This window comes from Xenopus tropicalis, chromosome 4, assembly GCF_000004195.4.
Source record: "Xenopus tropicalis strain Nigerian chromosome 4, UCB_Xtro_10.0, whole genome shotgun sequence".
In the NCBI taxonomy this organism is placed as follows: domain Eukaryota; kingdom Metazoa; phylum Chordata; class Amphibia; order Anura; family Pipidae; genus Xenopus; species Xenopus tropicalis.
Window position 1 is genome coordinate 80605903 of NC_030680.2, and position 13365 is coordinate 80619267.

Consider the following 13365-nt stretch of genomic DNA (forward strand, 5'->3'; position numbering starts at 1 on the left):
ATGCGACAGATCAAGGGCCACCTGCTCTCCCCTGTTTGTAGGTATTTACTCAGAAACAGCTGGAGGGCCATCTTCTCATGTACTATTAAATAAGTAAGCAAGTGCCCCCCCCCCAGCTGTTGGAGAACAAGAACTGCCTGCACCCTTGGCTGGAGGGCCACCTTTTAATATGTACTATTATTTAATAAAAAAAATCCTCTGTGAGTGCCCAGGTGGCCCTCTAGCTGTTACAGAACAAGAACTGTCTGCATCCTTGCCTGTAGATAGTTATTTAGGGACAGCTGGAGGGACACCTTCTAATGTGTGGTATACTGACAAAGAAGCTTGTTCCTCCATGTAAGCAGGTTGCCTCCCAACAATTATGGAACAAGAACTGCATGCAGCCTTATGTGGAGCTAATTGTTGTTCTGTGACAGCTATAATTAAATCACAGTTTGCTCAATCTAAGGGTCTGATAAATACTGCTAATACTTCTAATACAGCAGCTTATTGCCCGTATATGAGGCCCTTCGACTGGCCTATCCAACTCATGATGTGGCTGAAAATCGTGCTTCTTCCCAAAAACAAAGCAAAGCCTAAAATGCAGTGCAGTATTTAGGTCCGGTGCCATCCTAGGCACCAGACCTCACTTTGCCCCTCCCACATTGCAGAACTGACGTGATGTCCGAAGAAAAATGTCATGTCACGTCCTCACCCCACAGCTTCGCCGCCAGAGCTGTGCTTGTGTACGTGTGCTTGATCTTAACTCATCTAGCATTTCATGGCAAAACAACTCTGCTGTAGCATTTTAAGGGGCAATCACACACCTTGCTCTATTTTGCTCTCTGTCACCCACATTAATGGGCTTAATTTATTATTTTTTGAGTTTGTAAATTTGAGTTTGTTTTTCAAAATAAAATAAACCTCCATATCAAATGCTCGCTTATTTATTAATAAGGAATAAGAAATTGTTCGAGTTTACAAACTTGAAAAACTTGAGTTTGAAAATATGGCTTGACTTTGCCTAGAACAACTCCCATTGACTTCTATAAAAAAAATTGCAAGCTTTTAGATGACATGAGTTTTTTGTTTTTTTGCACTTTTTTTGAAACATAATTCAAATTTGAGTTTTGTAGGACAGAAAAACTCAAATCGTCAACAAAAGTTGAATGTTGATAAATCTTCCTCTAAATTACATGTAACAAAACGCTTGTAAATGCCTTTCCATTGCAGTGCATTTAATGAAAGCATGTCGGTAAAAGTGCGGAATAACACGAAAATATAGTGGCAGACATTTTTGCACTTTTACTGACATACATGCGATGATTTTAATGCAGCAAAAGGATCGCTGCCCAAAATCCAGAAGGTCCCCATTATTCCAAATTATAGATCCCATGCTTAAATATGTATTTAGAATTTTTTAGTTGATGGTTCTATGACACATTTTCCTGTCGAAAAGTTTATTGTACTTCAGTTGCGATAGTACTTTATTTTTATAATGCCTTTAAATTAGCTTATACACAATTATATGTATGTTGGTAAAAATCTGCCGGATGTGGCTTGGAATGTACAAAACAGCTCCACAAAAATGAATGGAGGCCTAAAATTGTTTCTACTAAATAGCATAATGCAAATAAAAAAATGATTCTTGTTTATTCACACACAAGCACATATCCTTTGGCAGTTTGGTTTAATGGTTCATACTCTGTAGCCTTTTTAGAGCTATAAAGTGACCGATTGCCTGCAAATGTCACATTAAGAATTCAGTCTCATGCTGGACGCTCAGGATAAATGAATAAAAACTACAGAGAAGGTAGTGAGCCGATAAACTTTTAACAACAAATGTGTTCAATGAAACAGCTTGCAAGATGCACACAATAGGTAAAGAAGAACATTGCAGAATGGCTCCTTAGAAATGAAAGTTAAAATAAAAAATAGAGGCAACCTTTTCATTAGTAGGCCATAGGAAATGTCAAAGCAGTATTTTTCAGTGTAATAAAGACTTCTCTCATTCGGTTGCTTCATTATTTTTATAGAACTGTTACTGTCTGTTACTATTTTATCTTTTTGCCCAGAGGATAAAGTTTGTTACTAGGTTTATTTGCCCCTCATTTCATTGTGGTTACCCTTTATGTAAGATTAGAAGTGTTGATCTATGGTCTGGTCTTAAACTATAAGTGTATAAGACCTTTTTAGGCTACGGCATGTTTATGGAGTAAATTAAACTAGAATTAACTGCAGCCATGATGAGAAAGCAGGCATTTTTAAACCATTTTTTATACAACAAAAAAAATGTCATGTTAAGGGTTCTGGCACACTGGGAGATTAGTCGCCCGCGGCAAAACTCCCTGTTCGCAGGCGACTAATCTCCCCGAGTTGCCTACCCCTGCCATCCCACCGGCGAACATGTAAGTCGCCGGCGGGATGGCAGACGCGGCGGGGCGATTTCAGGAAATCGCAGAAAAAGACTCACAAGTCTTTTTCGGCGATTTGCGCGAAATCGCGCCGCCGCGTCTGCCATCCCGCCGGCGACTTACATGTTCGCCGGTGGGATGGCAGGGATAGGCAACTCGGGGAGATTAGTCGCCCGCGAACAGGGAGTTTTGTCGCGGGCGACTGATCTCCCCCGTGTGCCAGAGCCCTAACAGTTCCACTTAGAGAGATTATATGCGGGGATGTTTGTGTAGTCGTGCATAAAGCCTACAGTGAGGGCTGATGGTGGCCTATTGTGGGGGATTAAGTACAGGCTCAATTAAATACAGACCAAAACAAAGAACCACACTATTCTGCAGTCATGCCCTCCATTCTGTGAAAGAGGATTCATTTTCTAGGAGGACAATGATCCTAAAAATGCGACAAAGCAATGCCAGGCCTGTTTGAAGTCCAAAGGTGACAAAAGGAATGCTGATGTGCGTGGCTTTTCCTCTGCAATCTTTCATTTGAAATAAAATATAACTCTTTTTGTTTGGGCTCCCAAGGACTACATTGTTTTAAGTCATGTACATGTTTTTAAGTACTGAGCTCTCCTGCCACTAACAGTTTAAATGTTAAATGTGAATGAACCCTAGTGCACATATATACACATACAGATCTACCTATACATTTACATATATGGCATTATAATATTAGATATAGGCTTTTTGTCTGTGCAATAGTATATTGTCTACATTATCTTGAGCAAATTGCAAAATAGTATGTTATGTCTACTGTAGATTGTCTGTATCTATAATACTGAACTTGAAATGTGCTATGTTATCAACTGTAATATGAAGAAGCCCATAGACTACTAGTAACAACCTTTTAGCTGAAATAGACACCCCTTTGGGGCCCTGGAATTTCTGCTGCGGGGAAGACAGGGATTCTATACACTTCCAAAGTTGATACAGAAACACGGTACAAAAGGGATCAGGCAGAGGCGACATCAGAGTCAGGCAAGATTTAGGGGGTCTATTCATCAAAGTACGAATTCGAATCCCGAATAGGGAAAAATTCGGATTAAATATGATACATTCTGATGATCGCAAATATCCCGAAAATGCTTACGAAAAAATTGTATTAGTCACAATAATATCGTATTGGCGATCCGAAAGTCACAAATTTTCGTATCCAAACGATCGTAAACGGCAGGAAAACCTTTCCAACTTTGATCCATCTGTGCATGATTTTGGAAGCCTCCCATAGGACTCAATGGCACTCTGCAGCTCCAACCTGGCCCAAGGAAAGTCACAATACTGAAGCTTGAATGAATTCGAAACTTACGTACTCGACGCAACAATATGATTTTGTCCCACAAATTTTGTCTCAAGGTACGAAAAAGTTGCAGAAAATACGCACAATACAATCAAATACAAATTTTTTGTAATTCGTACCTGTCGTTCTTTAATAAATAGGCCCCTATGTGTCAAAAACAGGCAATGAGTCAAAAGCCAGTGGAACAATCAGGTAAGGTCTGGATACTCAGAGCCAGCTTGGGTAGTGGAAACAAGGCGAGTGCACAGATGTCACAACGCTGTGCCAAACACTATTGTGCATGTGCGTGCAGCGACTAAGATGAGTCCGGGGGCTGACACGCCTGCAGGTAAGAGTGCGCGCCGCTCTCCTGGCACTGGTAACATGCTGCTTTAATAGATTATGGATCTGCATGTTATTTCTATATCATTCTATAAAAATGTTTGTTATTTCTGAAAACAGAACTAAATAAGGCAGCACTGCTACATTATAAAATCTAATCCTGAATAAACCATTTTCTTATAAATTACTTTATTTATGGTGGTATTTGTTTCACATTTGCCAGAATAAAAACGTCCTTTACATAGTAATTTTACAAAGGACTATTATTCCTACTGTGAAATATTGAAATGACAATACATTAGAATTAGTCCCAATGTAGTAGGGTTAATCCTATTGTAGAGCAGCAACTATTAACAGTATGGTAAGGTTATTTAAGTTGATGGAAACACAGTGATTTACTTGTATTCTATACATGAAATATCTAAAAGACTGAAATTTTGGGAGTACATTGCATTTGCAGTATATACTACAGGAAAATGACTGGCATGGAATGAAAAGCCCCTAGCTGACCATGCAAGCAAACTTGTGTTGGTTTTTCTGCAGCCTCAGGTTCAATCTAACTCTGTCGGCATTTTATATATATATATATATATATATATATATATATATATATATATATATATATATATATATATATAATATTATAGGGACACCTGCCTTTTCTTATACATCGAGGGAGGCTTTGCATACGTTGTTGAATAGTTGTAGGATTTGCTATCATTCATATGCAGGAAAAGGTGATGTACCATGTTAGCCAGTCAAAAATGTTTACAGGGTAACCCTTTTGAAATAAAAAATAACAAAAGTGGTATAAAGGTGATATCTTTATTGGCTAACTAAGATAATCATAGCAAGCTGTCAGAACATTTTAGTTCCTTTTTCAAGCTGAAAGGAACTAAAATATTCTGAAAGCTTGCTATGATTATCTTAGTTAGCCAATAAAGGTATCACCTTTATACCACTTTTGTTATTTTTTATTTCAAAAGGGTTACCCTGAAAACTTTCATTCATATGTAAGAGGTTGGACAATGATGCTGAGATCAAGTCTGACACATTGCCATTCAGATTGATCCCAGGCATCTTCAGTTGGGTTAAGCTTCCACTCTCATAACCTCAAATACATTCTGTATGGACCTTACAGGACATTGTACACAGGGCTATTATCCTGTTGAAACAGACTATATGGCCTAAAACTGTTGCTATAGAAGTACAGAATTGCAGGGGTATTTGGAGATTGGTGGCTATATAATGTATGAATACACCAAAAATAAGGATCCAGTTAACTATTACCAGAAGCAACTTGGGTTCTTACGGCTTGTGTTCCATTGTTATTTTATCCACACAACTAGGCTTAATTACCTTTGCAAACAGGCATACAGGTAGTTGAGGCCATGAATAGAAATATAAGCAATGCAAAAATAAGACTAGGCATCCTGACCACATTTTCAGGTTAAGAATAAGGAGGCAAATAATATGAAAACCAAAAAAATACTGACCAATTTTAAAAGTTGCTTAGAATAGGTTGCTCTATAACATATGTAAAGGTTATTTAATTTAACCTTTCTTTTGTTGCCAGATTTATGATTGCTGGAACCTTTTGGCTCATGAATTAAGAAACTCAAAAATACCTTGTTTGTTCCCCCCGAGCAGGTACCTAGAGGTACTGAAACTCCACGTAAATTCTTTAACTCACCTGGGTTTTCCTTTATGATTCCCTCAAACAGATTATGATTGCTGGAGCTGAAAGGCTCATAGGGTGTGAGCAGCCTAGGGTCAGTCACTCTTTCTACCAGATTCCCTGTGTATATGTATTTTGCAGCATTAACAAATACATTCTTGTTAAAACCCTACAACACAATTTAAAAACCTATAACTGCCTGTCTGGTTATATCCTATAATATGTTACTTATCAACGTTAATTTTTTTTCCTGTGATTTGATTTTTTTTGCAGCTAAAAATCATGATTTTTGAACAATGGTTCAAAAAACGCAAATTTTAAATGTTTATTTGGTGAAAAACGTTCAAAAGTAAAAAAACTCAAATGTAAAACTTAAGAAAAGTCGTGTAAAAGTCAATGGGAATGGTCCTGGACAAAATTTTACTTATTTAGTTAATTTTAGTCAAAGAAAACTAACCAAGAAATTATTTTTATTACAATATAGTTGTCAACTATTCTAAGTTAAATCATTAAATAGGTGTTCATTCTTTAATGAAACCTAAAACAATAGTGTAAAAAAAAAAACAAAACCCAGAAATATAAAAGCTAACCAGTAACATGAAACATATATTAATAAAAGGTGAGAAGTTTAATTTACAGATTCATAATGAAATCTGCAGTGTTTTGTTTTTCGTTTAAAGCATTGGCAGATTTGTATTAATTGCTGTATTCATTTCTACACTAGAATCACATCTGTGACTGGAGGAATGCACAGGCTACTATAGGGAAGAAAAGAGGAATTTGTTTTCTGGAGAAGGATTATTTTTTATGTAACATCTTTATTTTACTGTAAAACTTAATTTTCCTTAAATTAACTTATATTTCCAGTGAGTGACTCAAATCAAGTACAAAGGGGAGCTTAGTGATTTAGACTTCCATGATATAAACCACATAATTAAAAAGAGTAGATTGCAGGCAGCACAGTGTTCTACTTGAAAGCATTATGTTCCCTCCCATGGCGACCTTTAGATTAACAAAATTAGAAAGACTTTGCATAGAAAACTGCGGAATTAATTTTTGCTTAAGCATGGAAGTATCAAAAGCCTATTATGTTAATTTTTCAATTTTGCTTTAACCATTCACACAGTAAAAATGGTAACCCAGTATAGACCTTCTTAATATATGCCATTTTCTATTAAAGCCATCAAATATTCAATGCAATGGATTTTGATGGTGGTGCAACATTTATTTCACATGCACTTGTGTATTGCATTATTTGTTTACACAAGCAATATACTTAAAAAGGACTGGAATACTGAACTGAATGTATTCTCTTCCTGTATGTCTGTCTTTACAAACACACACAATAAACAATCATATATAAAAGTGTGTAAAATGGTGATGTGCATTTATGGTTTCTTTTAGTTTAAAAACTGAATTAAATAAGAATCGAGTATAGCAAATTTAAGGTGGCCACACACTGGCTGATTCTGGGCAGTATCTGGGCTGCACAGATGGATAGTGTAAGAGGGGTCATTCACAGTATGGCCACCTTTCTGTTGTTATGTTTTTCTGGAATATGAGCAGCAAGACACAAAGTAGAGCTCCAGCTTTTCAGTTCCTCCTCTGCTGATGCACCATGCCCTAACCTACAACCTGTCCCTGACTGATATGTGATCAGCAGGAAACGCCACTAAAGACTCTCCCCACGTGGTGTCCGTAACCTGTCTTTCAAGCACTATGCTGTCTGTCACTGGAGCCAGGTGCTCTGTCCGGGGCACTCCCCACCGTTGCAGAACATAAATATTAAGACAGCACTCCAGTAGCTGAAGAATAGTGCCTTTTATTTAGTAGGCTGTTGAGGGCACAAGGCATAGCGCATTTCGGGCATAGTCATAGGCTCAACTATCAACAATTTTAACTTGTGCTTTGTGTTAATGTCGCAAAATGCTTTGTACAGTGAAATAACTAATTCTGTTTTGGCAAATATTGTTAATACTACAAAGGATTTTAAATAAAGAAATAACGTAGTATATTTCTATGTGGTGATACAAGTTCCAACTTTTTCAGGTAACCCCATGAAGAGCATTCACAGATCAAAACAATTCTGTACTGAGGAAATTTTTATATAGTCTTGGTGTATATATAAACGTGATGATTGACTGATTGCTCTGAGGAAGAACAGTATGGAAGATTTTATTCTTACTCTGGGGCTAGAATTATCTATACCAGTATAGTTTCCTGAACATTTATATACAAATAAAGTAATGCTGAAGGAAAGACAGTTAACACAAACTACGGACCTTTCCTAGATACACTCCATCATCAGCTTTTCATCTCAAGGCAATGAAAAATAGGATCCTGCTCCCTATATTTTTGTGCTGCAGTACGTGCTTATTATAGTTTCAGTAATTTTACAAAACTGTTAAAGGAAAGCCTTAAAACTCTGTCATCTAACTTGTGTGTATAATGCATATAGTGTATTTGATAAGATAGTTACTTGGATTTTTGATACCATACTGATGCTACAGCCAGTATGGGCCTGTTTGTAAGGGATATTATGGAAACCTAAAGAGATACTGACACCAGAAATTCATTTTTTTAATGGCTTTCAAAACATTGCAGCCTTTTTAAATCAAATATTTATTGCATTGTTGTTTAGAAATTGGTTCAAATGTGCAGTGTATAGCTGCATAAAAGGTGGGAACCCTATAGATCAAATCTCCTATTTGGTCAAAATTACACTACAGATTTAGAATATTTATAGAAATGCACATTAATATTTTGAATCACTTTAAGCTGCAGTCAAGATATAATTTCACTACTATGATTTAATTAAGGGGTACCAAATCAAATCATTAGTACTCTACAAAATGCATTACTATGTGCCCTAGTCAAATAGGTCATATGGACAGACTTTTAATTAAATGTCAAACATTTGTGAAAGTGAGTTTATTTGAATTTTTAGTAAATCTGCCTCCATATTTTTTAACTCTATCACTTGTGCTTGGCGGTCCAGTTTTGTCTGCCTGCTATCTTGGAAGAAATGTGTTTGTAGGCTCCCCAGAGCTGAAGGTCTGGGGCATGAGCAACTGTACCCCCATTTATTGCATGGACTGGAGTTTCGTTAGTTATATTTTGCTATTTATAACATTCATCAAGAGCAGGATATATCTAACAACAATGTAAAGGCATACACATGCAGCTTATGAGCTATAGTAATTCTTATAAAAATACCAAATCCCACTGTGGAAATATCTATAGGGCAGTGTTTTAGAGATGCCTATTAATATGCATGCTTCATTTAGCCCTTAAATCACTTTAATAATAATTTGCAGTTTATGGAAATTGTTTGCATAGTGCTATGTAAAATTTCAGTTTCAGCATAAGCCACTGAATGAAAGATTATTAATGAAAATATATGTTTAGAAACAAGAAATGTACTGCTCACGATTTCCCTGTCAAGCATGAAATTGCTGACATCACACAGCTAAGCACTAAAGAAAATTTCATTTGTGGGCCATGACTAGAAATTGGTTAAATAAAATCAACATACAGTTGGTGAATAAATTGGAGACATTTTACTGCTTTCCTCACTTTGCGCTTTGTTAGCTGCAATAATTTCTAGTCTGTACCATCTCTGGGAAAATGTCAGTTAAATTACAGTACTATAACTTGACTCCTACTGAAATGGATAAGGTACGTCATGTGTCAAAGTCTTCACACCCTAGTAATCATGTCAGAATCTGCAGTCTAAAAAAAACTTGAGCTAGGAATGCATTTGCAGGAGTTTGATTATTTTCCAAAACCCACATTTCCATCATAACGAAATCATTTTAGAAATACGAAAAAAAAAACCAAATACACATTCTGCAAGTGGATGCCTCCAAGTAACTATATTTTAGACTTCTTTTACAGACTCATGACTCACTTATGCTTTTTGCTTCAGATATGTTTAAATAATTAACTAGAAAAATTTTATTTATTTAAGAGAAATCAAATCAATTAATCAACTGTAATGGAACACAAGTAGGTTTCAGGCTTTTCAGTATCAGTGTTACAGAATTACCCTTTGTAATGGTTCTTTACTGCTTAAAATAGTGTTCTATAAAGCACTTTATCTTGCACTATACTGTGGTACTTTCACAACTTTTACTGTAAGTTCAGTTACTTTAGATGGAAAACCCTTCTGATGACACCTATTTCTTCTTGTGCCTCAAAAGCTGCCAAAGCATATTTTTTTTCCAATCTTTTTGGATATATCTGCAAATATGTGCACAGTTTGTAAATGTTTTCCTACTTTAAAAGTATATAGCATATAGATAGGACTGGGAAAACTCATCCTCAAAGGGAAACAATGCTTCCGAATATTGCTAATATCTATAAAAATGTATAACATTAAACAGCCCATATGCACAACATATACACACACACTTCAGTCACACTTTACTGCTGAGCTGCAAGTTGGAGTGATATCATCCCCCTCCCAGCAGCCGATCAGCAGAACAATGGGAAGGTAACAAGATAACAGCTCCCAGTAGATATCAGATTAACACTCAGTAGTGAGAAATTCAAGTCCGGCTTGGGACTCCTACAGTTACATGGCAGTAGGAGAAACAATAGGTTACCTGAAAGCAGTTCTAATGTGTAGCGCTGGCTCTTTATGCTATTTATGCTAACAGGAGCACCATCTCGGGATATCGGGCCTAACATTTTGGCACCCCCCAGTGATTCCACCTTTCCTTTTCCTTTAATATAACTATAGTTGATATAACATCAAACTATATTGTCACTCAGCTGTTGTTCAGCTAGCACTGCTGCTTATGATAATGCCATCATAGTGGGATGGATTGTACTGATAATGCTTTTTAATAAAAGGTTATCTTAACATATTGCTTTTAAACCTATTATAGAAGTATAAAAGTCTACAGAAAGTGCTCAGAAGTATTCATCTGCCTTTTAATGAGAATCCTGGCTGAAGAAATTAAGATTGTGTCCTTCAATTCCACTGACTGCAAATTAAAGTAATTGTTTACAAGGGTCAGGTGCCGCTTTGTGTGAAAGTTTGTCTCAGCGCATGTACTAGTAACATTGATTAAATGAGCACTAAGGCTAGCAGAAGTTTCACTGGGTTAATTACTGGAATTCATTTGAGACTGTCCTTAAGTACATGGCTGGACTGTGTAAACAAGCTGGTTTTAAACTTTTATATATAGACCCAAATAAAGGTATTAACGACTACTATTTTAATCAAAGTATTATAATGTTATACTTATATCTGTAATCATATTCTTATTTTTAGTTCTATAGTACAACAGTAACAGCGCAGAGGGACAATTATTTCAGTAATATGACAATTGGCTATCTAGCCCTATGATGTTCTTTTCCAAGCGATTACCAACCAGGAGCAAGCAGTTAGGGCCAGTTTCAGCACTGCTTCAGCTGCACTTGCTCAGTGTTGGTGATCGGTGGGCCATGTTGTAAGTCAGTCAGAAAACTGTGTTGATAAAAATGGACTCTGCTAACAGAATAATAATTTTTCAACTTTTAATCTTTATGATTCCATAGCATTCTATCCCAGCTAGGCAGGAATATATTTCTGTATTGATGATATAAATCAGTTAGACCATGTGCCTCTCATAGAATAAAACCTTTGTCCTTATTTTACAGAAACCAAAGCAAAAAGAGTGGCACCCTCCTGGAGGATTTATTCTGGGACTATGGACACTAATCCTTATGATTTTCTTCAAGACATACGGACTGAAGCATATGAAACATGTATTTTAAATTGGACATCTTCTGAACTTCTACTGAAGCGCTAAAAATGTGCACTGATGCAACAGCATGCCTGTGTTATTAGCAGCTGTTCCACGGCAGCTATTCCCAAAAACCTATTAATGTATTATAAGGAACATGCAATGTGAATGAATAAATTGTTTTAGGTCTGTTAAAAACAAAGTTGTTTTACTGTTCTGTAATAATCTAAACTTATACAGTGACGATTGCTGGGAATGCTGGGAGTTTTCTCATGCATGTTTTGCAGTATAAATCAAGCTTCCTTTACTAATATGGCCAATATGCTGGAACATGTATTATTCAAAAGACTTGACAAGCATGTATTATGCCTTTGAAAAGATTTCTGTGGCCTTCCCAATTCCTGACTTAGTAAAATGAGGGCTTGTTCAGCAGAAACAAAAATAGAAATATTGATTCATCATGCTAAGTACAGCCTTTTACATCAAGCTGGTACCTGAGGTAATTATATATCTAGGAACCGTTGAGCAATTACAATTTAAAGCAAGACCTAACAACCCATGAAAAAACCTTCTTTGATTTATTTGCTGGTCATCAAACTAAAGTGTCCAGCAAATTTGGGCTTAGTAAGCAGCTTTCTGGTTCCAGGTTGCAAGGTACTGTTATCTTTGGAAATGTCTGTTAGCTCACATTAATCTGCTTGGATAAATAGTATTTAAATGTATTTTCCTTATATGCAAGACTGCCCAAACTCCGTGTAAGAGCAAATGGCTGAAGCTCATATCTCTTGATCAAAATAGTGATATCTGCTATTTTTTAATTTGTTAGTCAATAGCTAAGTATTTAAAGATTTCCAAGGGGCAGCTTTTCCAAAGACTAGGGAAAAAAAAGTGTGAAAACAATTCAGGTTGTCAAAAAAAATATCCCTTTGTATTATTGTTAGACTAGGTAAGAATATCAGAATTACAAAAAGACGTGTGTGTGTGTTCCACTCAGTGGGCCAAATAAGGGAAAGGTAGGCGAGACAATAAGTATCCCAGAGGACAGTTGTGTCTACCATTACAGACAGTAAATAAATCATATAAGTCAGGTAAGCGCCCATATATCAAATTGCCTGCAGGCTTAGACTGAGGTATATCAAATATCAGACAAATAATCCAAACCCAGACATTGTTCCATACCTGGAGTTAAGATGCTCATGGAGATTTTGCATTACTACATCAGACAGTGTCAGCATCACACACGGCTGGTTCGTGAGCGGGCATAAGTATTACTAACATAAACGTGGTTGCCTATTTGGCAATCTTGCATTCCACAGAAAAGCCGCATACGTGCAATATCGAAAGTTGGTGGTGGGCATATAACAGTACAGGTATCGGACCCCTTATCCGGAAACCCATTATCCAGAAAGTTCTGAATTACTGAAAGGCTATCTCCGATAGACTCCATTTTAAAGAAAGAATTCACTTTTTTTTTTTTTTAATGATTTCCTTTTTATCTGTAATAATAAAACCGTACCTTGTACTTGATCCCAACTAAGATATAATTACTTCTTATTGGGGGCAGAAAAATCCTATTGGGTTTATTTAATTTTTAAATGATTTTTTAGACTTAAGGTAAGAGATCCAAATTACGCAAAGACCCCTTATGCGGAAAACCCCAGGTCCTGAGCATTTTGGATAATGGGTCCCATATCTGTACCCTGCTATTTATAAAATTATTTGCGCTCAGATACAAAGAGGTAACAATCGTTAGTTAGGGTGACCTACGTGTCAGTACATTTCATTATATCCAGTCCTCCAATAAACCTTCCCAGCTATAAATATTGTCCTATAGAGAAAACCCACATAAAAGAATGTTGCCTACAGTGTAGAAAAAAAATGAAATGTAATGAATTAAAAAAA

At 36.4% G+C, this 13365-nt stretch overlaps 1 protein-coding gene across 1 annotated transcript in view; it reads left to right on the plus strand.

The window, feature by feature from the left end:
* The window catches only part of pigk (phosphatidylinositol glycan anchor biosynthesis class K), a 65619-nt gene extending 53596 nt beyond the window's left edge, over positions 1-12023 (plus strand). The window contains 1 exon segment of the mRNA NM_001079241.1: positions 11378-12023. Coding sequence (NP_001072709.1) covers positions 11378-11494 — 117 coding nt within the window. The 3' untranslated portion in view covers positions 11495-12023.
* The last annotated feature ends 1342 nt before the right edge of the window (positions 12024-13365 follow it).